This window comes from Apteryx rowi, unplaced genomic scaffold, assembly GCF_003343035.1.
Source record: "Apteryx rowi isolate R43461 unplaced genomic scaffold, aptRow1 scaffold_650, whole genome shotgun sequence".
In the NCBI taxonomy this organism is placed as follows: Eukaryota; Metazoa; Chordata; class Aves; order Apterygiformes; family Apterygidae; genus Apteryx; species Apteryx rowi.
In genome coordinates, this window is record NW_020450928.1 from 387,488 (window position 1) to 415,469 (window position 27,982).

Genomic DNA, 27,982 nt, shown 5'->3' on the forward strand with positions numbered 1-27,982 from the left:
GGAGGGTAGCGAATTTTAAAATCAGAAAACACCTGTTAACTAATCTGTGCTGTGAGCGATGGCAGCAGGAATCTAGCACAGCGGCTGGGATAAAAAAAATATCTTATCTCCAAAAGCAGAGGTTTGCTGGGTGATGTTCTCACAACAGCGGTGTCCCTGAACCTCTCGGGTTAGTCGCACAAATAATAAAAAGAAAAAAAGTAAATTTTAACGTATTTGTGAGAATCCACAGGTGATATAATATACTTGCACGTATGTATTAAATGCAGCACTGAACAGATTATCTGGAGGAGCTGCAGACATGAGAAGTGACAGTTACTAAAAAAAGAGCTAGCAGGCTTCTGGTACCATAAGCACAGCACTTATTTTGATTTTTTTTTGAAATTTTTGAAATTTATTTTTATTTATTTTTTCTCATCTGCTTGGCCTGGCTGAAGGAAACGGTTTGTTTTTCGTGTGGATTTGTGACTAAGAAAAGGAGCTTCCTGATTTTGGTTAAGAGTGGGATGTGGGTTTTTCCCCTCTGGATTGTTTTTATTTTTATTTTTGGTATTTCTCTGAAAGGCGCTGTGACCTTCTGCCAAAGGGTTTTAGCTTGCTTTTTTCACGACATCAGTTTGAACTCATTTCTGGAAGGAAAACGTGCTGTGCAATGAGGGCCTGAAAGTTAGTAGAAGAAGTTTTGAAGTTTGGAAATGGAGCAGTTTCCATGTAACTTAGGAAAAGATGTCTCGAATTAAGCTGCGGTGATTTGGGGCTAATTTACTTAGAGAAGTTTTGAAAGAAAGTTTCCTCTGCCAAAATCTGTCGTTATAGTTGGCTACAAATATTATATTACATGCAACGCTCTCTGCCTAGGTGCGTAATCAGGTTTCTAAGTTATAGGTAGCAGACCCGTTTCTTTACACTTGTAATCTCTTTTTGAAATTGAGAATTGAAGACTCGTCCCCCAAACGTCAGGTGTTTATCCAGCACTTGGGGACAAACGGTGTCCTACAAGTTCATATTGGTCTCCTGCGCTGTGCTCTGCTGCTTAATAGTCTTTCGCTCCCTGGGATGCTGGAAAATCTCAGTTTCATAAAAATACGTACCGATTAGCTTTCCCTTGAGCCTTCTTGTGTTGTCAGAATTAACTAGAATTGATCAGCATTTTCCAAAATTGTTAGGAAGAAGGTCATGCTGAGCATGATCCAATAAGTTTTGGGATAGTGCCGGAAGGAGGCGCCTTTAGCAAGCGCAGGAGCTCTGCATCTGTCAAAAAGACGACCTCTTTGCTAGCGTTGCTGACCGCGTGCTACCATGAAGTAAGGTTTAGGAGCGACGCCTTGTGCCGGAGATGATGCGCAGACTGTGGGTGTCGTACGCAGGGTGGGACGCAGCTGAGACCTACAGCTTCTGCGCTTGCGTTTGGAATAACTTGTCTGTAAATAGAGTTAGTTATATATTCACTAATTTAAGAATACTTTTAAGGTCATCCTCAAAGATCCTTCTCTTTCATACTTACAGGTTTATCAACCCACTGTTAAATATTTGCAGCCTTAGATGATACTCAGTGAAAAGAATACAGCTCTTTTTGCAAATTGAATGTGATTCTGCAATTCTGCTACAGCATCTTCTGTATAAAAGAAATGTTACTGGCTATATGCTTTGGTCTTACCAAAATACTTGCTTTTTGGCCAGCTGTAGCTACCTGCAAGTGTGTCTGCATTGTACCAGTTTTTCACGAGTTGCAGTCTTAGGTCATAAGCTTAAGTGTATTTTGGTCTGTCTCTTTTCTCCTTGACATCTGTCCGTTTCTTGCAATTGTTTTTCTGCCTGAGCTTCATGTGTTTGGTGTCAAAAGCTATATGGAAGTGCAACATTTGTTGAAGACAATTTATAATTATTTAAATTCATTAAACTTTATCAACAATGTGGTCCTGATTTGACTGAACAGTAAATTCCTTTTTAATCTCAGTTAATTTAGTTGCAGCTTAAAAATAAGAAAAGTTGAAATATACCTAATGACTATATTTGCATAATTTCTGCTTTCAGGAAAATGGAAAGTTTGTGCCCCTTCCCTGATTCTTCGTGTGTATTTAGCAGTTTCTTTCTGCTTCTTCCACTCTTTTATAGGAGCTTCTGGTGCAGATTTTTCATAATATATTTCTTCTCCCATTGTGGATTTTGAGGCAGGAAGAAGCCAACACAGCTGTCAATTTACAGTGTCTGCATTGAAATTTATTATAAAAAAAATTCATAGCTCAGTTGATGTTCTAGGTGTTTGGTAACTTCAACATTGGTTTTCAGGGTGTTCTTCCTAATCAAAGCTCTTCCCCGCACCCTCCTTGCTTATATCCTCCCTTTAATTTTGCATCAATTGCTTCTGAACTGAATTGGGGAGAGAGCAGTGATACCATAGGTCTCAACTGTATTTCTCCCAGACCGAATAAGTGCAGATGTCTCTGCCTGAGAATTCAAAGCTGTGCTACCGTGGCTTAGCCTTAGACCTTTCTCTTCTCCAAGAAATGCTGCTCCTTTGAGACTGAGAACTTCCTCCTTTCTGCAACTGTGAGAAATGGATGCTAGTAGGCAGTCCAAATATCCAGGACTAAAGCCATAAGGGTTATAATGTGATTCAGCTTTTGTACTTTGTATTCACCTTGTAAAAGGTGGAATTGAGGCTTTCTGTGTTTCTAGAAGGAAATCACGATTAAACTTAATTTCTTAACCTTTTTTTTTTTGTTTGTTTGTTTATTTGCATATAGACGTCCACACTGAAGCAGTACAAGCAGCACTGGCGAAATACAAAGAGAGAAAAATGCCCATGCCTTCGAAAAGACGATCCGTTCTTGTGCACTCTTCAGTAGAAACGTACACGCCTCCAGGTATCTACTGAGTTAACATATGTAAATCTTGCCAGGTAAACTTAATAGCAAAATACAAAAAGCCACTGCTTTGTTCCACTACTTTTGGAAGTATGTTGCAATAAACTTCTTCCATATTCATGGCTGTAATTCCTGATAAATCAGGTGTTGGTTGGATTTGTTCTTTGATGTGTCTTTCCTCAAGATTTTTAGTCTCTCACCTAGAGAGACTGTAGCTGCCGAGGTCCACGTGAAAGCTCTAACAGCTAGGGTGAGCAGTTGCCCTTTATGCATTAAGTGCGTTCTCATACATAAAGTCTCACTTGGAAAGACGTAATCCTGGCAAGCGTGTCAGGGCTGTAAATAGCTTATTTCATGTTGCATAAGATCCTTTCCTTTGAGTTGAAGAAAATGCTGAAGTATTAAGTTGCTGCATTAGCTTGCAGAACGTTCATCAGACCGTCTCGACTGTGGGCAACTTAAAACATTCAAGTAATCATACGCTATAGTTGTTTAGGTTGTTTAGCTCAGAATGTTTTCTTTAAAACTTTAAGGGAAAAAAAATGGTCTTCCTGTTGTCTCACAATGAATTCTCTAGAGGTTGAGAAAAATGTTTCTCCAGATACATGTTGTGCTAGCAAGCCAAATATTTTGGGGCCCGTATCTTGCACACAAAGAAAAGGAATTTCCCCTAAGCTCTTAAGTTTTGAATGATGTGCTCTTAGTATGGTCCTTCTTAATGTGGCCCTGGAGTAGAAGCACACTGACCTCTAGTGCCCTTCTCCAGCGGTTTTCTTCCTTAGCCCCCATCAGTAAGAGGAGCTCTGCTGTGCTGCTCTCTTGCACCCTGGGCTGTGTTTCTTGTCGCTGTTCTTCCTCAGAGGAAATTTTATTTTCTTTGCTAGTTGCATGCTTTTGTATAATATTCTTCTGTGGGTTTTTTTGGTTATTTTCATTAGTTAAAAAGAAATAATATCTTCTGTAGTCTTGAATCTGGTCTGTCTTCACCTTTACGCTTTTTTCCTTTAAGATATRTAGCTTACTCTTCTAGCATTCATTTACTTGGAAGCTACTATTTCAGCAGGGTGGTTATCAAAGCATGTTGCATGCATGTCACGCATCTTGCATACATGTTGTTTTTGTATGTGAAAGTTGTCAAGAATTGCCTAAATTGAAATTGTATCTGTATGTTGAGGCTTCAGGAGAGAAGTCCTACAGCTTCTGTTTATGGCCCTTAAAGGCAATAGTCTTCCTCGCTGTCCAAAATAAATTCTGATGGAACAATCAGTCATGCTTTTTATATAGCATCACTCTATCCTGTTCTCTTATTCCCATAACGTTCCTAGTTACTCTGTGTTTGGAGTGAGGTATACTGTGACAAGAAAAGAACGTGCTGAAGTTTGGTATACAAAAATAGCTGGCATCCAGGAGCTGAGCTGTGTGGGTTAAGGGAGCAGGGGGTTCAGCCAGATTTTTCTCGTCTCCCTTAGTATTTAAAACTAGAAGGAAACTCCTTGCAGTTCTTTTTGAGTTAACCAAAATATCCTTCTATTTTCAAAACCCTCAGGACAGATTTGAAGTAGTTCTCATGGTTCCCCCTGCAGTTGCTGCTACAGCCACTCAGTCTGCGGTCACAATTCTGCATGCTGCTTCAGAGGAGAAAAAGTCTTGGGGATTTTGAGAGACTCTACAAAAATTTTAGCTAGCTTCCCTGTATGTGCACGTACAGCTCAGGTCATATCAAATACATTCCAGCATGCTTTGTTGTGAAGCATGGTTACGGAGCTGAGATAAGATAAGCTCCTGTGAAGTACCCTGCTCAGGAATGCACTGGAATTTATTGGTGTCAGGAAAGTGGATTTTTCACTCTTTCTTTTTAGGAAAAAATTGCTGTTAACCAGGAGCTGCTAGAGGGTGTCTTCTAATGTGCCTCTCCAAGTGTTTAGCGCAAATGCCAAATATACTTGCRCTGGGCTTTAATAGGATACAGAGGCACCCTAACTGATGTGGTATAAGAAGAATTAAGTTCTGTCTCTGGGAATTGTCATGTTGGATTTAAGTGAAGGTGACTAGTTACAGGATCTGGGATTTTCCTTTCGTTCTCTCTATAAGAGAGTGGATCACTGGATGAGTTTTGTATCACTGAAAGATCCAGCCATTTAAAAAATATTCTGCGGATTTGCTTCAGCTATATTTATTTACAAGGGTAGTCTTTCCGTGGCTAAGACTGTTTCCCTTTATTTGCGAAGCCAGCTCGGCAAGACAAATCTTGCATTGCAGAGAACCTGAGTCACCCCTGGAGTTGCGACTTTTGCTGTCAAGCACCAGCAACAGATCCTTGCGCTGGCGAGGAGATTACAGAAGACTTGCTGGATCTGGAGGTGGTCGCCTTCCTCCCTCCCGCAAAAGCTGAAACCAAACCCCCAAACCAGCAAGTTATATTAACTGGTAAAGGTTTCAAGAAAGATTGTGCTGCAAAATAAGTACCGTGTTACGGGAGTGCACATAGCTTTGTCTAAATATGAGAACTTGGGAATGTATAGACTTGAACCGCTAAACTCTACCTCAAAATCCGTGTATTAGCAGAAGTTAATGCAGTTAAAATCAGGCTTTCTTAGCATTTAAAAGCTGAAATTGTGCAAGAAGCAGTTACTCGCGCTGCTCAGGAAGGAAGCATCGGATTCCAGTCACAACGTTAGGTTCAAAACCAACTCCCTTGATAGGCAGTACTGGAACTGCTTTTATCAGTCATCCTTCCAAAAATTTTAATGCACTTTTGTTTTCCTCTCGGTGAGTCTCCGCTCTTCCCTGGACTGATTTCATGTGATCAGAACTTCAGCTGTAGTCTCGATGCATGTTTGGTCCAAAGGGTGGTGGTTTCTGTGGCTATCTTGGGTCAGCTCCCAGCCAGGAAGAATTGCAAGCCAAGTACATAGCATTCTGCGCGCAGCACATCAAGGGCCRACATTTAACTCTGTGACTGTCGGAGAGCTCACTTACTGACATCAACTTGCTACTTTTCCTGCTGTAACTGTGTTTTGTTATTCGAATGTTTCTGTTCCTACGAGCATCTCATTTAATTTCACATTTTCGTTTATAGCGTGAAGTTTAGAAGCTTAAAGTTGTTTTTGGCTTACATAAAATATCTGCAATCTTAGCGATTTTTATAAAGACTTCATTAAATTTAATGTCTGGGTAAGGGACACTGTGAGAATACGTATCCTTTGAGAAACCATTTTTTCTGTACTCTTACTCTGAAGTGATAATAAATCACAAATGCATTTTTGCTAAACCTGAGTGTTTGTAATCCTGTCTTGTTAGATTTTCCTGAAATTGTTTATTTTTGCCTTCTGCCTAAAAGAAAGAGAAGGTTGCGAGCACTAAGGAGTTGGTCTGGCTCCTCTCCAGGAAGAGAGGGAGTCAGCAGCCAAAAACTACAACTATGGGAGTAGACCAGAAATGCACGGGGGACAGACCCAGGAATGGTGATCTACCACAGCTGTATCTTCTCAAAGATCAATTGTTGGGGTATTTTCATTCAAAACTTGTCATGTTTGACTAGGGGTGGTCAAGTAGTGAGAGCGCTGCAATTTTAGCTTTGAAAAGGCCATTGCATCAAACCGGATCCTTATGAAATACTTTCTGATTTTTGGGCTTTTACTTGTTTAAGAACAGTTAAGCGTTCAGGGGATTAAAAAAATGCCAAAGCTAAGGTTGCAGAGTTTCTGGGGTAACTCCCACCATCATGCAGGATCTGAGCATCTGGAAAAGACTCTAGAATATATCTTCATTAGTGGACGCTATTTTTTTCGACCATTCCTGTGGTCTTCTGTCTGCAGTACCTTTTCTTAATTGTCCTGGCCACTACGTGTGAATTAAAGCTGCTTTTTACAAGCTGATTTAACGTGGAGTTTATCAGTATATGGGCAGTACGTTGTTTTAGGAGCTATTCACGAACTGACTTAATGAGAAGTTTATCAATATATAGGAAGTGCATTGTTTTAGCAGCTTTCCTTTCATTAACCTAGAAGAGGGAGGAAAAAAAAACATGCTGAGGTTCTAGTCCTTAAAATGCAGCAGCTTCTTTAGGAAGAGACTGAATGTCCAACCGATGTAGTGGTCACCTCTGTGACAAGCCTCAGTTTCACATCACAACAATTTTGATGGGAGAAGTCAAACTAAAAAAGAGAAGATTTTTCTGTAACAAAAGTTTCTGTTTTTCACTCGGAACCAGAACTTGATCTTTAAGAGACCTTTTTAATTGCTGTCAAGCAGATAATAAATGTGGAATGAGTACAGAGGGGAAACTTCTGGCAAGTTGTGAATAACTAGAAGGTAACTAAAATAGGAACCCTTAATCAGACTTTAACAGCAACAAATACACATCCACAGTGAAAAGATGCTTAACTAAGCATTTCTATATAGTGCTCATTAGTATCAGTTTGTGTGGTTAAAATACATACCTTTTAATCCTTTTAAAATTATTTTTAGATTAATGAAATGACTTTTATTGAACTTTCTAATACCATGCTTTTTTAGTAATTAGTTTTCAAAAATGTGGTCAAAAGAAAATCTGTAAGCGAAGACTTTCCAAAAAAACCTCAACCCTCCCAAAACATAATAGAATTTATTCAGGGAGGATGAGTCCCAATTCATCTGTTCGGAATAGAAATATTCTCTCAATGGAATAGGTATGGTGTGCCCGCTTACACTGGTTGGTGACTGTACTAGGTAGCTTAGACAGTAGCTTCTTCAAGTCGTCTGTCTTTCCAAAAACAGGAAGTAAATGAAACTTTGCTTCAAGTGTTTTCTAGCTATAATGTGTAGAAGTTGTTACGCTAACCTAAAAAAAAGGCAATGAGCAGAATTAGTGCATGTGAATATACCATTTGCTTAATACATGCATCTCGTGTTTAGCACATGAGAACGCTACGGGGAGAACATGGAAAAACTTCATGTTCCCGTCTGTTGGGTCATTCCCACATTACATGCCTGTCATCATTATTTTAATCACAGACACATCGTCAGCATCAGAAGATGAGGGCTCGTTACGTCGGCAAGGGCGGATCACCTCCACTCCGTTCCAGAGCCATTCCAACGTAGAGCCCTGGCTTAACCGGGTTATTCAGGGCTCCTCCACCTCATCCTCTGCATCCTCCACCTCATCTCATCCCGGAGGGAAACCTGCCGCTGCTTCCAATACTGCTACTGCCACCGCTGCTGCCACTGTGCTTGCAGATCTCATGGCACACACCCAGCTAGGTCAGTAAAGAACTGCCTGTGTGGTTAAAACAAACTCAAATTAAAAAACCCAAAGCAGGGATAAGCACAAAAGTCAGGTATGAGTGCTGTGCTTCACCAGAAGGTATCCATAAGTAGCCTTACAATGTCCAGTCCACAGACCAGGTATGTATGATGTATATGTATTTAATTTAAACCAAACCAGTTGTTCATGAGATCTGAACATGCCTTCTCTTGATAAAATGCTTAATTTATCAAGAAACTCTCTAAAGTGAAAATTGTAGTAGATTAAAAATCAGAATTTGAAAGGGATCAGATTTTTGATGCATGCTTTCTGCTCTGCATTCATTTAGCCTAGATAACTTCAGGTTGTGGATTTCAACAGTAACTCAAGCGGTAAACATCCAAACAACCATAAAAACATCTAGTATCTTTTGGAAAGTTATGAAATCAGAGGCACTGACAAAGTTGGATTTCAAGTTGAAATGTGATTTTTTTTCCTTTAATTAAATTTAAAGTCATGAATAATAATGCTTTATAATGGAACCAAAGTGAAAATGTAGAAGCACTGGTAAGCCAAAATGCAAATGGGAATTTTTTCTCATTCTCTATAATGCTGAGGGTCCAGAACTTCAAGTTACTTTGTTTCTGTCCAAAATGCAGAGCACTGGTCTTGTGCTTTTAGGAGATTTGGTAGGGAGGGAGAAAGGACTGCTTTTTCAGTGTAGAAATAATTTTTACAATGTTTTTCCTACACTCTAGTGAAGCTAAATGGTGGGTTTGTGTGTATGCAACAGATGTACAATAATGTAAAACTGGAACAGGACCTGGAGGAGGAACAATAACTTTGCATTTCAAGTAATTTATCATTTTGGGAAGTAATTTAGAAAAAGCAAATAAAATGAAGAGTTAGATTTGTATTTCACCTGGGACTACAACATGAAGTTCTTATCTCATGTTTTTAGTAATACGCAATCGATATCACTTGTATATTGTTCCTGAAGGTTTCATGTTTTGGCCCCCTACTTACCTTAACTGTACTACCTTAACTTAACTGTAGCTGTGTGCATATGTACGCTATACAGACAGTCTTCAAATAAATCAGTACAGAGAACGGGTTAAATCAGATAAGGAAAATGCAGATATTGAAATGCTTCAGCAGACTTAAAACCAAGTATACAGACTTCCCTATCCATTACACACAAGAATTTAAGGCACAAATATATTTCTCAAATACCCATTAATTTAGCTGGTGTAGCTCTTATCTTCAAAATCTGTTGACAGCCCAATCGTGTATTCTTCAGACTTTTATTTTAGGTGATACAAATAGTTCACAGTTCTCCTCTGGTTTTCTCTTGTTCTAATACTAGTGTTCCCGTCTTTGTATCCAGCGCGAGACTGCTGTCCTGGAGAGGGTTGATTCATAGTTCTTTGCCAGTATACTTCTACCTTATATTATTTTGGGGGCATCAGCTTTAGTTTCTAGTAGCCGTGGGCTTAACTGCATGTTTGCGGTTTGACTGGAAGCTTCGCTTTCCCAGACTCCCAAAGCACATTACGAAAGGAAGAGAGGAAGCTACTGGCTCCCCAAAAAAGGGATTCTCTGGGTCTCTTGCACAGAGTAGGTGCTGGCAGAAAGGGGGGCTGAATCTTTTTGTCATGTCTGACATCCAAGTTTCTACAGCGCTGGCAATTTTCTCCTGCAAGCGGAGCCGAGTTAGGAGGAGGGAGTAGCTTTTTCCCTGTGTTCCCCCTCTGTGTTTCCCTACCTCTTTTGATGTCGGGGAGTCTCAGAGAAGGGCCATCTGCCTTTTTGCTACTTACATTTGCTTCCTTCTGTTTTGAAGACGAACCTCTTTAATTTGGAAATGAAATGTGGAGAGGACTTCTGATTTCTAAGCTTTTACAGAAGGCAAAACTTGCTTTTTTCTTCTTCTTCTTCCCCCAACCCTGTTTGATGTTGTTGCCTTAGAAAGCTGCTGCCTACTGAAATGTTGTTTTTTGTTTTCTTTCTCTCTTACCAAAGTTATGGGCAGCATTTGCCTTTTTTTCCTGTGCTTCATCAGTGATGAATTAACTAGTTAGATAGATTTTTCTCTTAGGTTAAGTTTTGGGGCATCTTCCTTGTTAATGAGATTTTTCCTGTCTGTACCAAAAGTACCCATTTCATTGCCTGTAAACGCATCTATAAATTTTTATCTTCCCATTTTCAAGCTTATTTATTTATAAGTTTAGGGATTTGAGATGCTGCTGCCAGGTCATAGTTCCACTGCAAAGTGTCCAGCATGCAGGATACATTGCAACAATATTGGAAAGCCTGCTAACTTCAGAATCTCTTAAAGTATGAAATTTGTGGGGTTTGTACTTATTGGATGGAAATAAGTTGGAATATTCCTACAGCTTGCTTTGCTCTTTGAGGGCAGCTGGGTTTTCACGTAATGCATTCAAAGAGATCATATATAGCTCCTTAAAATTAACAAATAAACTTGGAAGAATAGCCTTGTTGTATGTATGATTGTTAGTGAAATTTTTAACATAGCTGTAAAAACTTACAAAACAGAATAACAACATACGCAAAATGTAACCCAGCATCCTGTTATATGAAATATCTCAGGCCATATAAATACACATCAGGTTTCACAATCAACTACTTAAGGCCTATCCATCCAGACTATTTACTCATGAAAATCATATACAAAATTAATGCCTTATTAACAGTCGAAAGTTCAAAGTTTAAATAGCTGAACATGTGACTGTGTGCAGTGGAGTGGTTTGAAATGTCGTGTGTGGGAAATAAATATGCAATTATAGTATATACCCGGAAGGAAGTTCAGGAATCATTAAGCTTAGAGCCAATCTCCAAAAAATATTTAGAAAGGTAAAATTTCCAATGCCTTTGACAAAAAGGATTAAATGTCTCTTTGCAAAAGAAGTCTTCCTCGTTTCTGGAATACCTGCCATGTTCTGTCGACTTTTATTCTCATTTCTAGCATTCATGCATGTCCAATAGCAGTTCAGTTTTAATATTTTTTATGTTAAAATAATTCATCAGCATGTTTGTGGACTTCCTTGCTCATAAGAATATGAAAATTTATTCAGTTTTTATGTTGTAACTCCCTTTTTTTATTGATATATATCAGAGTACTTTCACAATGTGCTGCTGTGATTTATCYCTAGAGCATAAGATAAGTTTAGCTAATTTCTCACTTAATTTGTTGACGTAAGCGATATAAAGGACATCCTACGTCTTTTCAATGCTATGTTATATTAAAAGATTCTATATTTTGAGTGTGTACTGAATAACTTTTTTCATAATTTTGATTTGTCAGAGAATTTAAATTTAGCAGTTTGTTCCCTTGTGATTCGTCTTCTCCAGTTTGCATTTATAATGACGAGATCGTACTAAATTGCAGTCTGAGCAATAGACTGCAGTGCTAAAGTGCAAAGTTAGAGGGTGGTGTAAAATTAAATAAATGCGCATCTTGTGCAAAGCGATATCTTTGTCTTTCATCGGTAAAAGCAAGGACAGCATCTACATCTGTTCTTGGGGCTTTTTTTCTTTTAGTGTAAAATTTTTTTTCAGAATGAGTAAGGGTAGCAGTGTGTCCGGGTTTTTACAAGGTCACAGTCTCAGCCGTATCGTCTTTCCCAAATTCCTTCTTGCGGATTGTCTGGGGAAATGGATAATCAGGATATTTGACCCATGACCTATTTATAGAAAGACTTAAAAATATAATCCCTTTTCTTAAGGGGGAAGCAGGGGTGCAAGAGTTGGTGCTTTGAACCGCAGTGATTCTCTCAACAGCTCCACTGCAGTCTGTAAGAGCCAAGCGTGCTAGAAACAGGGTTTCAACGAGTTAACTGAAGAGGAAATACAGGAATGAAGTAGCGGCTTGTGTGTGGACCCTATTGTGTTCTAGCTGGGCTTGTTTGCTTTTTATTGTTGTTCCAATACAATTTAATAAACTTATTTTGAATGTCTGTTTTGGTCAAGTGGCTTCCTGGAGATAAAACAATCAGATGCAGCAGTCTCTGGGTCTAAACTGTCTTCCTGCCGAGGTCGGGAATGGGACTTTTCTATAGAGTCTGAATCTTCACGCTAAGGTTCCTCATTAGAGATCGCTTTCTGTCTGCTATCTAGTTTTTAATTTTCTGTGCCGTCTTCCATACTTTCTTGGGCGCTGCTCTCCTTTGCATTTCTCTCTGTCACTTCTAATCAATAATGGAAAGACTAAATCTAATTAACCTTTCTTCCTCAAGTCATGTCTGTTCAGACTTTTTTTTTTGACGGCTCACCACTTCTTCTATGTTTTGTCACGGTACCCAGTAGATGATACAGATCCGTTTCATGGATTCTCATGGGCATACGTGAACGAAGTGCCTAAATAATTAATGAAGCTAGCGTGGTTTTATCTGAGCACAAATAATCCTGAAAATTGAACTTCTTCCTCATACTTGGGTAGAAAGAATCTTGCCTTCTCAGCACAGAGCTGCAATGGGTTGTCTGTTCTCTGCTGTATGTAGGATAAAGTAGCTGTAGACAGCCGAGAAGTTGCTCGTAAAGACCCCTTCCATTCTCTTCCTATGGTTAGGGACATTCGTTTTCATGAAACCGGGCTGTGAGGTGCTTGTAAGATAACTCAAATGCTGTGGATTGGCACTTCCATATATTGCTATTTTACGTGCTTGTTTTCAATTGAGGATGGTTATTAATAGGGTTTTGGCTTGTTTGCTGAACCTTCTAATTGTCTTGTGTGGGTTTTTGAGCTGTTCCCAAAACCAGTTTTTTTTTTCTGTGAGTGTTCCCAAACAGCTTTTTCCTTACATTATTTTCTGAGTACCTAATTAATGCTGTTTTGGGATATTCCACTGATGAAGCCACACTAGCAAAAGGAGTCACCTTTTCTTGTAACTGATTGTAACTTGGAACTTGTCAGAGAGATCAAGTGGTACATTGTCCCTTCCCATGTCAAAGGAATTTGTGCTCCTCCCTTAGTACCTGGCAAGACCGGTATCTATAAGGCAAAAGTTGGCATTGCAGTGATGAAGGTCGGAAAGTAGGGGAATGGCTTTACTTTTCCATTCTGATGATCCCTCTAAAACTGCTTGGAGCTCTACTAGTGATTTGTATTTCACCTTTGGAAATCTGTGAACAGAGCTATAAATACTAGTCATCTTGGTGCTAATCACTTCCCCAGGATGAGTGGGCTAAAGTACTTTTTTCACAGTAGTGCCTATATCTCATTATGCCTTGATGAATTCTTGATGCACAATTTGTAGCGTATCAAGGTCCTTTAAGGTATATCAGTTTCCTTGTCTCACTGCAGAGCTCTCTGACTTTTCCCTGTTGCACTTTTATTTTTATTCATTAGGATTCTGCATGTTTGGGTCTCTGGTTCTTGATATCAGCAGTGCACGTGTTTGCATTCAAAACCATTCAGCAAGAGAGGGGTCCCAGTTTTGGAGTGGCAGTATTCCCTCATAGTGGTCTGTAGCACAGAAAGATGGTGCAGTTCCAAGCAAAGCAGGCTTTTTTGCCTCAAAGTTATTACAAGGGAGTTCCTAAGCCTTGTGAGTATATCAGCATTTGAGAATTGCCCTGCTTTCTCTATGTAAAAGTACCTTATAGATCATTTAAGTATTTACTACTTGTAGCACACAAAATTAACCACTTGTCACGTCGGGCTGTAAGTAACCCCACCGTGCCTCAGAAAACCCTGTGCTTCATCTCTTGTGAGCACTGGTGTGCAGAAATGTGTGATGCCAACATCTACATGACAGGTTTTTTTTAGTGAGCATTACAGGCGTTCTAGCTGTTCTCGCTGATAGATGCCTATGTGCCATGTGAAGAATGCACCCTGTCTGTACCACAAAGTAAACGAGAAGTCTTACCTGCAGTATCACTGAGAGATTGTGAGAAACAAGCAGTAAGAACAGCCACAAATGGAAAACTGTAGCATAGTTGGACTTATTGGTCCTATGAACTACAGGTGACAACTTTTAATCCAGCAGTCACTTTCCTCTGAGGGAGTTTCTCATCTCTCCATGTCCATCTGCAAGATGCATTTGGACCTAACTGTGTTACCTTTACCATCTTTAATCTTAATCTGTATTTCTCAGTGAAACATTCTTCCTCTTACAGCCTGCATAACCTAGATAAGCACTTGATGTTATCCTGGGTCAAAAGTTCCCTTCTTTGAAGCTTTATGCTTGTTCCTTTCTCTTCTCATGGGACTTAAGATAATCATTTCTGTTTTGTGGCAAGATTTTGGGAGCCTATATTTCTACTAAAAGTTGTGAGACAGACTTTCTTTCTAGACCTCTGCTGTTTACTCATGATGAATCTCCTGGTAATCACCAGGAAGTGAGGAAGAGAGCCATCACTTAGTTATTTCATTTGTTTGAATCACTTCAAAAGTTGGAATAGCTTATAAGCATCCTGGAAGGCCACTACTGTTCCTTTCAAGATACAGTGCAGTATCTCTTCCCCTCACCCCTGAGAGATGAAAAAAAAAAAAAGTGAGAAAACAGTGAGAATGCTCTAAGAAGCAACTTTGCATATATTGAATCTTAAGATGACTGATGAGCTTCTGTGTCTGTTTCTTATGTTTCTGCAGATAACCACTCTGCACCTCCTGATGTAACCACGGGCCTGGTGGAACACTTGCATCATGAGCGCCCCCAAGTAGCTTCAGTACGAGGAGTTCCCAGAGGCTACAACAGCAGCATTTTGGAAACTGCAGATGGTGATTATAATATAAACTTCTCACCTTTCAATTTTTTGACAATGAAAGCCCTTTAGTCTTAAAATTTAATTTTATATTTTAATTATTTATGTTTTAATGTATTTATGATTTTATATTGCCTCATATTTTTTAATTATCACATAATATAGATATAAACATACATACTTATATTAAAGGCTATTAAAATATAAGTATCACATAAGGAATTGTAAATGTCATCTGTATTCTGCCTGATTTTGTGTTGTGATTATTGCTAGCACTGTAAAATATTGTAAGATTCACTTTTTTTTTTCCCAAAATTCTTATTGCATTTTCACACCTTTCAGAACTGAGCTAACATAAGTTATAGCAAATACCTATATTCTGGAAGAAAAAAAAAACTCTTGAGATTTATATTGGAATCTCATGGAGTAAGCAGTTTGAAAAGCTAGATTAAAGTATGAGAACGTATCGTCAGCAGGCAAATACCTAGGAATAACATTCTTTTAAAGCAAATCAAATACATATTTGAAACTATTATCGATTAGAGCTGTTTTCCCAAACAAGTTACTCTCATCTTGAACAACTCTTCCACTTGAAAGCTGTGCTGAGCTTAGAGTGGTGATGTCAGCAATGTGGCAGCATGTGTGTTTTAGTGTATGTTTGTTAACATATGGTAAGTAATAAGGCTTTTCTGTTTGGCAGGTGTGCCAGTGAATAGCAGAGTGTCCTCTAAAATCCAGCAGCTTCTAAATACTTTGAAAAGACCAAAGCGCCCACCCTTGAAAGAGTTTTTTGTTGATGATTTTGAAGAACTGCTCGAAGGTATTTTTTCAAATAAATTTTTCCCTGTTTATATAACTACCCAAGCAAGTACTGACACTTCTTAGCAAGCCGTCTTTCCTTTTTCTCTTCCCAGCAGAAAACAAATCATGACAGGGTGGTTACACTAGTGAGAGAGGTCATATACTGTCATAAGTGAAGCATAATCTTCAACTCAATCCTTCCCCTCAGTATAGTTGTACTCTGCCGTACTCCCTTGCTTTGGAAACTTCTGATTCAGCCTGACTTGGACCAGTGTGATGAACTAGTGAATCCTAGTGACTTACAGATACTCAGTGCATTTCTGTTCACAATTTTGCCAAGAACTTCATTGGGGCATCCAGAAATCATGTACTCTTTGGTGATGGACCTACAATCACCTTTTGCCTGAGAGATTCTAAGCTCTACCTTGTGATTATTAGAGATTTTATAGGGGGTATTCTCTGGAGTAAATCTGTGCATAGCCTAGTGTAATTTATGTTGGAGCAGACCTCTGGAAGTCTCTGGTCCAACCCCCTGCTCAAAGTAGGTCTAACTAGATCAGGTTGTTCAGGGCTGTGTCTAGTCAAGTTTTGAGTACCTCCAAAAATGGAGATTCCACAGCCTCTCTGGCCACTGTTCCAGTATTTGGCCACCTTCATGGTGGAAAAATGTTTCAATATATCTAATTGGAATTTCCTGTGTTGCACCTTGTGCCTGTTCCCTCTGTTCCATCACATTCCACCTCTGAAAGGAGTCTGGCTGCTTCTCCATATCCTCCCATTAGGTAGTTGTAGATGGCAATAAGATTCCCCCCTTAGTCTTCTCTTAAGGCTGAACAATTCCAGCTCCTACAGCCTCTCATATGTCATGAGCAGCGTCCCCCTAATGATCTTGGTGGTTCTCCACTGGATTCTCACCAGTATGTTAATGTTTTGGGAGCCCAAAACTGGAACAGTACTCCACATATGGTCTCATTGAGTACCAAACAGAGGGAAAGAGTTCCTTCTCTCACCCTGCTGGCTACTTTCTTGCTAATATAATAGACCAATATGTGGTTGACTGAGTCCTGAGGGCATGCTGTTGACTCACGTTCAACTTGTCCACAAGTGCCCCCAGGTCCTCTTCTGAAAAGCTGCTTTTTAGCTGGTCAATGTCCAGATATATTTAGATGACAAAGGTTTCTTACTAGTGACTGGAATTGATTGTGATAATATTGTTTGCGTGCATGTTAATATTGGCTTTTTGGAATGCAGAAAATTTCATGATTTTAGAGGTTCAGCAGAATTAAATGCATGGAGTGCACTGTGCAGTACATCTGGTCTGTGCACTGCATGAGAAGATAGAGGTTAGGTGTGCTCTGCAGGTATTGCTCAGCTAAAAAAGCTGTTTCATTTTCTTTTTGCAGGCATGTGTCTAAGCAGAAAGAGTAGTATTTCTACCCTACATACAAATTGCTTACTAAAAAGTAGCCTTCTTTAAAACCAGCTGTATTGGTTAATCTTGGAGAATTTTTGTCCTGTTCTCATAGTCTTACAAATAAAACATTCTTGTGGCTACTGTTTTTTGAGCAGCTGCTACTAGATTTCGCATACTATTTGTCTGATGCTTTAAAAAGTGAAATCATTAATTCTAGTTTTTCCCCTAAAGACTTTCCAGGCAAATTTTCATTGAATGCATGTCATTGTGGAGAACAGAGAGAACATCTCTTAGAACTTCTGGTTTTTAAGTTATTGCAGATACTGGCTGTTAGCTAAATCCAGCTATGAATTCATTTTGCTAGCCAAGATCAAGACACTTCAGCTTCTTAGGTAGCTTGGGACACAATTTTAACAGCAGTTTACTCGAAGATCAAATATTATGCAAACCCAACAATATTACATGGTTGTGAGAAATGATCCAGTAATCAAACAAAATATTCCATTAGCTGCGACGTTTCAAACTTAAACAATCCCTGCCGGGACCATTTCATCTGGGTTCTGTATGTACGTTTTGTGTACTTTTCTATACTTTTATGGAAGTACAGAGTGTCGTTCATCATTAACCAGTTGGAAATTTGGTGCAGCAAAAAAAGATCCTATTCTCACTGAAGCCATTCTATCTGATAATGCTTCTCGACTTGGTGTAGGCTTGCATTTAAATAGACATGCAGAACAAATAGCAGAAAACATTTTCCAAAGAGATTTACTCCAAAAGAGTGAACGCAGGATTCAAATTCTGTTCCTCTGGCCAGGTCCTTTGACTAATGTGGAATCAGAACTCCAAAATGATGGTAATTTTTTTATGAAACCCACAGATGATTAGCGTAGCATCATCATAAAGCAGAGGAGACGTAATGATAGCTGTGAGGAAGAGGAAGGTGAGAGTGATTCATAGAATAGTCTAAGTGTAATTTGCGCCTTTCGTAAGGATTGATATTATGTCATTTTACTGTTCTCTGGTTTTAGTGCAACAGCCTGATCCGAATCAACCAAAGCCTGAGGGAAATCAAATGAATGTCCTTAAAGGTGAACCCTTAGGTGTGGTAACCAACTGGCCCCCTTCTCTGCTGGCTGCCCTACAGCGCTGGGGAACTACTCAGCCAAAAGCCCCCTGCCTGACTGCATTGGATACCACCGGCAAAGCTATTTATACGCTCACCTATGGTAGGTATTGGTGATAACTGTAAGAAAGAATCGGATGGTCATTATGGAAGGAACAGTTTGGTTTACCTGGAATGGGCTGACTGTGCTAGTGACAGACACTTTGAGGCTGCTGTTCAGATGCAGATTGTGAATTCATTGGTCACTTATCTGTTTTGACATATACAACAGTAAAAACAATGTTAATGAAGAAAAAAATGTATATATTATGTAGATTCTTTACAAGCGGCTGTACATCAACTTAAAAAAAATTGTGCTCTTTTGCTTAAAAGAACCTGCAAAGGAAAGCCAAAGAGAGACTTGTGTGAAATAGTAGGAAGGAATAGATGACTAATAATGAACTCTTCTGATTTGCAGAGTGGATGCTTGATTTTAGCATGCATACCTATTCTTGCATATCCTTATAGAGATGACTTGTAATTCGGAACATATTAAGGATGTTATGGTGGAATGTGAAACGTATTTGCATCAATGAACTAGAAGTATTACAATAATTATGGGGTTTTTTTAGAAGAGAATTGTGTCCCCCAAGGCAGCTCAGTAGTATGTTACTTGTATTTCATTGTACAGTACATTGGAATATTAAAATTTCATGTTTTGAATTATTACATGTGATGTATGCTTATGGGAAATGTAATTGAGCAGGTATATTAGTTTTGTTCCTTTGCAACTCTGGAGCTTTGAGAGGTTGAAAATTTTTAAAAGATCATATTTAGTTTTGCGTTTTAAAAAAACGGCAACAACAAACAAACAAGCTCAAAAGTGTACTTGGACTCTCTGCTAACTGCATTATATGGCCATTTGTATAAAGTAGAGGTATTTGTTTTGATATGCTTGAGTCCTGAATAACTTTTTTGTGTATAACTCGAAATTACACAGCAAAAAATTCTTGAATGAGGAAGTTTAGGAGATTGACAAACACAAAATAACCGGGGTGTGTGGTTGCTGCGTGTCTAAAGGATTGGGTGTGGATGACAGTCCAAAATAAGATACTGTGCTAGAAAACTGTGTATTACAAATGCATGCTGGCTAGCACAAGTAAAACGTTTCTTTGGGTTCTTCATCCTTTGACTTACCTTTTGCAGTGGAAAGGTTTTGCTGGTGTTCAGTTTTTTAGGAACAACCTTTTTTTTAGCAAAACTCTCTTTTTATTTTTTGAAGGCTACAAAGTAAATATTGATAGATTTTTATATTGTGTCAAATGAGCATCCTTGTAGTTAGTAGCTTTGGATTCATTTTTTTTTCCTAATTATTGAAAGCTGTGTAGACTGCTACCGAACGCTGAACTGACTTTTCACAGAGCCAGGTTTTATAGCATTTGTTCCTACTCTTTGTTTCTGAGCTTTAATTATTTTTTTTGTCCAGGTTAGGATTTTGTTTTTTTATCCCTAGGCAGCTTCTTTCCCTAAGAGCCCTTAGTAAGGAGCCATGTTAAACGCATTTTGGAAATCCAATTAGATTATGTCAAGCAGACTTGCTGTGTGTGTGCATGTGCACCGATACCTTGGAAGAACTTAGTGGGTTTGTGAGTTGTGATTGCCTTCACAAAATCAGTCTTGGCTTTTCCCCGGTATTTTTACTCATGTGCCTGCTAATTCTGTTCTAATGCAATCAATTTGTCTAGTGCTTGTCACGCATTCAGATTTGCCGATTAAATGTTACAGTTTTGGTTACTACTTTTTCATTTGTGTATTTGTTCTTTCTTTAGGCAAGTTGTGGAGTCGGAGCTTGAAGTTAGCATATACCCTGTTAAACAAGCTGACTGCTAAGAATGAACCGCTACTCAAGCCTGGAGACCGGGTATATTTTGGTTTGAGCTGCATCAGAATAAACAGAAATTAATGTTTAAATCTAAAATAAATGATATTTCTGACTTTCAGGTCTAGTGGTTGTTTCATTTCTGTAGTGCTTAGCAACGTGCTGGATTTTATGATGTGTATAGACAGGGCCACCTCCAAAAGGACCTGCTTTGCCAGCAGAGGTGGCTTGTAATGCCTCTATCACAGTGCGATACCTATCAGGAGAGCGTCGCTCCCTTTTAATTCTGCCTTTTCCATTCCATCCTACTCATAGGTGCCAGGGCTGTTCAGCCTGATGGGAGTATCAGAGAATCCCATAAGGAGCTAGGTGCTCGGTTCTCAGTAGTAGCTTAGTGACTCCCAGGACTGGCCAGCTGCATTCTGCTCCTGCCCTGCTCGTATTTCCCAATCTTACTTCTAGGTAAACCTCAAGGAAGAAATGTTGGTGTCTTAGAGGAAGTGAGAAGAGGCTTGGTTCCAGTTACCTTTCTTTTCCTTTTTCTGTGAATATCTAGATGTCCAAAATGTAGCTATTATGAAAACAGCTTTCAGCTACATAATTCAGCTGTAAAAACAATATGCTTTGCCTTACTCTTTGCAACTCTGAGTACAGGTAGATCTCGAAATCCATTAGCAAGTACTTTTTAAGTTGCTAATTTAGCCTTTTACCAGCACAATAGCAATTTGAAGACAACAGACAGAATTTGTAGCACTAACAAGTCTGTTCCTAAAGCTGTTGTTCTTATTGCTAGCAATGGAAAGAGTAGATGCATAAAGTCAAACGAGTGTTTTCCTTATCCCACGCACAGCTTTTTTTATGCGGTTATCTGAACAATACGTGACAGCTATGAAAATATTTTCGTAAAGTAACCTTCTGTCTTCATGCGATAGCATGTGTTTTGTCCTTCAGCTTGGCCACAAGCATAGAATTTCTACTGAGATCCTGTGACAAAGGTTGAAAAGACCAGCAAGGATAGTTTTCGTTATCCATGTGTTTTCTATATACCAATTGCTGTACTACAGACAAGACAGCAAAGATGGTCTGTATGGATAAACAGGAGCAGCTTTAGCTGAAGGAAGTCATATAATGCTATGACTTGCAATACTCTATTATCACAATATTTAGTATTTCTGTTGTTAGTATAGCTATGAACCTGAACAGTGTTGTGAATGCATTTTTAAATTTGTGAATTAAACTGGAAAAAAACCATCTCTTGTTGTTTTCATGTATTGCTGCAGGTGGCTCTTGTATTTCCTAATAGTGATCCAGTGATGTTCATGGTGGCATTTTATGGATGTCTCCTGGCAGAACTTATTCCTGTCCCAATAGAAGTTCCGCTAACAAGAAAGGTAGGTGAATGCATCCAAAGTTTTTATGGCTTCATAAATAAAGGGAGGACTGTGGATCCAATTGTCCTTGTAGGAGACCCCTGAAAGCCTGCACTTGAAGAAAGCAGTATGGTGCGCCAGCTGAACTTCTGCTTCTCAATATTTGGTAGTGTGTAGGGCATGTTAAATATTTGGACGGTGTTTAATATTTGAGAATATTAAAAGAGAAAGGGGGGCAATTGCATGAAGCTAGTAAGTTAACTTTGTTAGAATACGTTCTTGTAGACATTATTTTAATTTGCTCTTTTTGAAGAGAATTGTGGAAGTGTTGCTCCGAATATAACGTAGATATGCTGTAATTTCAGCTCCCTTATGCTGGATAATGGGAGCAGAGGCAAGAGCCACCCTAGACATTGAAAATACCTAGGTAATCCCAGATCCATTGAAGTGATTGGGGCAGATGTGAAATCAGAGCTGAAAAGCTGCAGGCGCTCAGGACCCAGAATCGGCATCTAATTGGCTCAGTGTTTTGCCAGAGCTTATAAGCTTTCCTGTAGTGTTGCAGAGGGATGTGCAACTTTGCTTTTGCCACTACATTGCTTCCGTTGCTTGCCAGATATACTGCCATGTCTAATGTGGCTGGCAGTAAGCAAAGCTTAACTATTTTGAATGTAGACTTCAATGCTTTGTCTTGTGTAAAGGCCTTATTGGCCAGAAGTTCGTTTTTTCCACATACATTGGCTTTCTAAACAAGGGAAGGTTGCAGTAAACTGTACTAAAGCTTGATTATTTGCAAGTTTGCCATAATATTATGGTTTCTCTGTAGGATGCTGGCAGCCAACAGATTGGATTTCTTTTGGGCAGCTGTGGAGTAACACTAGCTTTAACTACTGATGCTTGTCAAAAAGGCCTTCCTAAAGCTCAGACTGGAGAAGTAGTTACATTCAAAGGTATGTTTTTAAACTATTCCTCTTTCTTTATAGGATAAAGAATGTTATATATTGCGTCCTGCTATTAAATCACCTTTATGACTTTGCGTACTTACAGCTTACAAAGAAAAACTGGCATCATTGCCAAGACAGTATGTCCCAACCGAGTTAATCACACTTTTTCCCAGCAGCAGTATGATGCTGGAGCTTTTGCTTGCCTATTTGTTGCTATCCCAGAATACTTGAAAAAAACTGATTTTAGAAGTGTAGTGACAGTAATTTTTTGTTTTTCTTTGAAGGTTGGCCACGTCTCATTTGGTTTGTGATTGATGGGAAGCATCTGGCTAAACCGACTAAGGACTGGCATCCGCAAGTACGGGATGCCAGTGCTGAGATTGCTTATATTGAGGTGATGCAACATAATATGCCTAACCTGCAGTTATAGTACTGTGGTTTATGTCACAGCATATTTTCTTTCTTTAATCTCCTAATGCTACAGAAGAGATGGCTACAACATTTTTCACTGTGGGACAAGAATGTTTCCCTAGAGCTTGCCACGAAAACTGTCGTATGAGTGGTTTTGCTGAGTCAGACTAAAGTTTGGGGATAATTGGCATTTGGGATCCCTGGGACAGATAAACATGTGAGGTAGAGAAATGGTCAGATTTCATATGATGCTAGTGTATACTCTGAACATAAATATATAAATTTTTTTAAAAAGTACGTCCCTGCTTTGTAATAAAAAATCCTTTCAGTTCACTACTGTAAATTCTCCATATTTGTTGTTAAACTAATGCTTGTGTAAACTTTGTCTTTTCAGTACAAGACAAGCAAAGAGGGCAGCACAGTGGGCATTACTATATCTCATGCTTCCATGCTGGCACACTGTCATGCATTGACTCAGGCGTGTGGCTATTCAGAAGGTAAGTTACAGAGGTACAGCTTTCAAATGGTGCTCGTAGGTGCTTGAATATTCAGAATAATGATGTTGCAAAATCATATTTACTGCCTTAGAAGAACTTCAGATAGGTAGTGGTAGCTTCCATTGCAAAAGGGAAAGATTGATTTATTTGTTTCTAATTGATATGATATGTGAAGGACAGTAAGAAGCCATTTGTGAAACAACAGTCAATGTGTATTATTATTTCTTGAACCTAAGATCCTTACTGATTTTATTCAAGAGTTTGGATTTTTCAGTCTTCGTAAATCTGTTAGTGGTAATGGCTATATTGATTTCCATCCTCCTGAAAGCAGCTTCTAAGACTTTTGCCTTTTTGCTAAGAATCTGTTTTTCCCTCCCTAATACCTTTTGAATGCATTGACTAATTTCAGTAGCTGTAAGGGGGCCAGTTCAGAACTGGACTAACCCACCTCAATTTTGCCATGTCTTTTCTCCTGAATACTAGTTTTTTTTTTCAATCCCTGCTGAAACTGATTTTTTGTTCAGTCACCTCATCACTTCATGCCCTTGTTTTTGGTGGCAGACTCTTAAGGAGGTGACTCTCGGCAGCTCTGAGGGAGTTTGAAGGCCACAAAGCTGGATACTGTTTTGGGAAAAGGGCTCAGATGTTAGTTGTCCTCATAACTGCCTATATGAATTACCAAGTGCTTATTGCTAAATACAGCCAAGTTTGAGATGACTACATGCGGAGTTAGAGGAGTCCTCCCAGCAGAGACTGAGGGAGCTTTCTCCCACTCATCCCGGAGGCCATTTGGGTAGCTCAGATCTCTTTAAGCATTGGATGCTGCCAGTTCATCATCCAGATGGGCTGGAGCTGCTCTGACAGTGCAGGCAGGTGTGCTGTGCAGGCAGGCTGGCTGCCAATTATACAGCTTCTGCTCTCTCAGGAGGTTGAAGTTCCTGACCTTCCCTTTGAAGTCTCGACTTGGAACTCAGTGAGACGTAATATCTTTCATGGTCCTTATAACTATTCTACTTTGTGATTCCTAGGAGTGTGACATTTGATCCCTGAAAAAGAAAGTGTTGATCAAGAGAGTGTGAGAATTATATACAAAAGCCTTGTCTTGCTTGGCTTTACTGTTCTTGCTCCTTCTGTGATGACCCTGCCTCCCTAACGCTCAAAGTTATAAATTCTACCAGTGCAAGTCATCTAGCCTAATAACTTGAACTAGGTCTATGTTTCCAGATAACACATTTGAAGGCGTGAGCAGATGTCGCTAACTGTGCCTTCTTTCAGTCATTTTTTTCCTTCCTGCTTTGGGCAGTTGGCTGACTCCCATAGCTCTCCAAATTCCATACAAGTGATATGAGAGTGGACGAGAGGTTATCACAGTAGGATATCTGTATGATTTTTAGAGTTGTCATCAAAGAGACCCATCTTCCATTTCCCTTTTAAGACACCTTCTCATGACAGCTGCCCACCACAAGAAAGGTGGGAGATAAGAGGGCACACCCATCCTGGAGGTAAAGGATTTACAGCTGTTACTGATTCCTGAAAGGAATCTGGACTGAAGGAGGCTAAACATCTTAATTTTTGAAAAAATGCAAAGTACAGATGCTAGCCATCAACATTTCAGCTCTTCACGGAGGAGACTGAATTCTCTTGTCATCCTATAGGATGTTTATTTTTCACATTTCTATTGCTGCATCCTACAGATGCTGTTGTGAGATTTCTGTACTGTATAGACCATACTTGGTATAAAGCTTTGCCCTTTGGTTTCTTCCTAGTCCCTTGTAGCTTCAAGATTTTGGCTTCAGTAGGCCCTATATTCAGAAAGAAAGGGTTCTCCTTTTTGATTAATCATGGCCCACAAAAGAATGTCTCCACAGAGCTTTGAAGCAAGTGATAGATCTACTCAGTTTCAGTGGTTCCCTTGATGAATAGCTGAGAGTTGCATGCGGCACTGAACTTGTACTTGGGTTCATCTGTGCTGCCCTTAACCAAAAGCTTTTCTCTTTGAAATCTGTTTGCTGCCTGGAAGAATGTCATGGTTCAACATGCGTAATGCGGTAGAGTGTGCTAATCTATCCTGGGACATATGGAGTCACATCTAAAGATGTGAAACTGCCAACTGTTTTCTCCAGCCAATGCGGTTATGTGCAGTATGTTTTTCTTGAAGGTTGAAAAGCACTGAGGATATGGAAGATGTGCATTTCTCTATCTACGTGCTCATGGCTGAGACCTAGGTACTTATCACAGAGCACTTGAGTTCTCGGTCACCTGGAAAATGAAAGGATATGTGGCTCATTTACTGAAGTATTTTATTTATTGGAAAATAGCTGCGTACTTTCTCAAACCTTAAAAGGAAAAATAAAACCCACCAAAAAAGAATTCTTTTACCTGCAACCATTCTCTATTAGTGATAAGCAAGGTTTTCACCTGACAATAAAAGCTAGCCCCCTCAAATCAGGCTAAATCTGATGCAGAACTTTGCTTCTGTGTTTTAAAACACGTAAGGTGTTTGAATTTCTCGTAGAAAGCATTAAAGAAAACTTAGTACAGGTATGGTAATATTTCTGACGAACCTATTTCTTTTGGATATAGCCGAAATGTTTTTGTTAGTGGAAAATTTCATCAGTTGGCATTGAAAACAAAGTTTTGGTCTGCATAGTTAAGGAAGGTAACAAGCACCTGAAAACAGTACTATAATGAGAACCTGGTCTTAAATACTGTGTGATAGTTTAGTCTATAATCATAATTTAAAGATGATTGCAATAAATAATATAAGACACTTTCAGCTTAAGCAGCCTGTTGTATAGACAACATAGCTTGGCAATAAAGCTTTGATTTCCTAGTCGTCCTGCAAGTATCATATCTACTTTAGCAAGTATCTTGGATCCTTAAATGTTCTGATAAAAGTGCTTCTTAAATGTGATGGGTTTTTCTCTGTTTTCAGCTGAAACACTAACAAATGTCTTGGATTTCAAAAGAGATGCTGGTCTTTGGCATGGAGTACTAACAGTGAGTATTTGAATTAAAAAAAGAAATGTTTGCAGGGAAGAGCATCTCTTGTTGGGGGTAGAGCATTGGTATCAGAATGAGGTCATAAAATGTATCAGTCTCCAACTATTTATATTATAATAATTATATTTTTCAGTATAAAATACTATTTTTTGGTAATATACTTTGCAGATATAACTTATGTTTTTATTGACTATGCACATAGTTTTCACTAGCAGTTAAATGTGAGAGTTGACACTGCAGCTGTGATTTTTATTTTTTTTAAGGTATTGTGCATTTTGTGTATTCTTTGAGCCACTTTAAAACTTATTTTTGAATATTTTTCCCATAGAGCGTTATGAACAGAATGCATGTCATCAGTATTCCCTATGCATTAATGAAGGTTAATCCACTTTCATGGATACAGAAAGTTTGCTCATACAAAGGTAACCTTAATATTCTTTCGTAACCCGTGTCTTCCTGGATGAAACAGAAGGCAAAATTAAATTAAAGAAAAATCTGTTTGTGTAAAATATATGCTCAACTATAAGCCACTGCTATTATCCAACTGACTTCCTTTGCCACCAGTGCGTAGGGTGATGCCTCAGCTTTAGGAATCGGGTAGTCCCTTTCAGTGTTAGATGTACTGATAGATTCGTTGATGAGTGACAAACGGGATCAATCTTTGCGTTGGCTTCTTTTGATAGACTTTTAAGGACAAGTGTGTTTCTCATCTCAGTATTTGAATTTATAGTTTTAGTAAATGCTAAAATCAAGTCCATCTGGAGACACTGAGTATTCACGTGTCATAGCAGTTAGACATGTGGCATTTATTTGTTTTCTGCTTTTGTAATTTGTTTCATACGTTTAAGTAAATGCATAAACATATATTTATATATAATTTTTAATTTATTTTGGTCAGTATGCACACACAACATAATTGTTGTCTCTTTTCCTATTTTCAGCCCGTGTAGCAGTAGTAAAATCACGTGATATGCATTGGTCACTTTTAGCTCAGAGGGATCAAAGAGATGTCAGTCTGAGCTCTTTACGAATGTTAATAGTGGCAGATGGAGCCAATCCATGTGAGTATGAGTGCATTTTCTGGATCCGTGGTAGTTCTCTGTCCAAGATGAAGTGAAGCGCACTGTAAATCGTGGAACTCTGGACCTGTGCTGAAGGAGCTCCGCAGCACTGGCTGTAGTTCATCTTCAGCAAAAGAGAGGGGGCAGTGGCACTTCTTTGCCAAGGACACTGGAGCAAAACTTTCCTAGAAAATGTTCTCTTTCTATAAAGAATAGTTGGCAATGTAATTTAAAAGAAATTGTATCATTTTCAAGTAAATCATAATGCCAGTCTCAGAATAGCCGCTTGCGTATTGCATGTGGACATAAGGTCTTTGAGTTGCAGTGTGTCTGATTCTGTATGTGCCCCAGGGCTTGTCTCAATAGTGTGCAAGGACATAAAAACTGGAGTTCAGTCAAAACCTTAAAGCAGTCAAAACCTTAAGTCAAGCCAATGACATCTCTAACTAAAACATGCAGTAGGGTCTTCCCTTTTGCTGTCCATCATACAATGGTGTTTTACAGTAATTTGATGAGAAAGCAGCTGGGAGGGGGGTTTTGCCACAGGCATGGATAGACATTAGTTGCTTTATTTTGCTGTTCTCTTACACTGCAAAATCTAGAGTATTTCAGACTCTGTGGAGATGACAGCTGAATGATGAGAGGTCAGCAAGTCATGTCTGCCAAAGATTAAAGCTTGAACT

General features: G+C 39.0%; 1 protein-coding gene across 7 annotated transcripts in view; it reads left to right on the plus strand.

Annotated features, from left to right (window-relative positions):
- The window catches only part of DIP2A (disco interacting protein 2 homolog A), a 128,364-nt gene that overhangs the window by 61,122 nt on the left and 39,260 nt on the right, over nt 1-27,982 (plus strand). For 5 of the 7 annotated variants that reach the window (XR_003256484.1, XM_026084811.1, XM_026084816.1 and 2 more), the window contains 13 exons: nt 2,748-2,867; nt 7,863-8,108; nt 14,705-14,833; nt 15,518-15,637; nt 18,061-18,258; nt 19,964-20,055; nt 21,294-21,404; nt 22,210-22,333; nt 22,612-22,721; nt 23,133-23,235; nt 26,171-26,235; nt 26,567-26,660; nt 27,180-27,299. Coding sequence is in view for 6 of the 7 variants with exons in the window: in XM_026084811.1 (XP_025940596.1) it covers nt 2,748-2,867; nt 7,863-8,108; nt 14,705-14,833; nt 15,518-15,637; nt 18,061-18,258; nt 19,964-20,055; nt 21,294-21,404; nt 22,210-22,333; nt 22,612-22,721; nt 23,133-23,235; nt 26,171-26,235; nt 26,567-26,660; nt 27,180-27,299 (1,632 nt within the window). In the remaining variant the exon portion in view is untranslated. Of the gene's footprint in view, nt 1-2,747; nt 2,868-6,271; nt 6,375-7,862; nt 8,109-14,704; nt 14,834-15,517; nt 15,638-18,060; nt 18,259-19,963; nt 20,056-21,293; nt 21,405-22,209; nt 22,334-22,611; nt 22,722-23,132; nt 23,236-26,170; nt 26,236-26,566; nt 26,661-27,179; nt 27,300-27,982 lie in introns of those variants that run through there. The other 2 variants (XM_026084815.1, XM_026084812.1) reach the window with 2 other exon arrangements.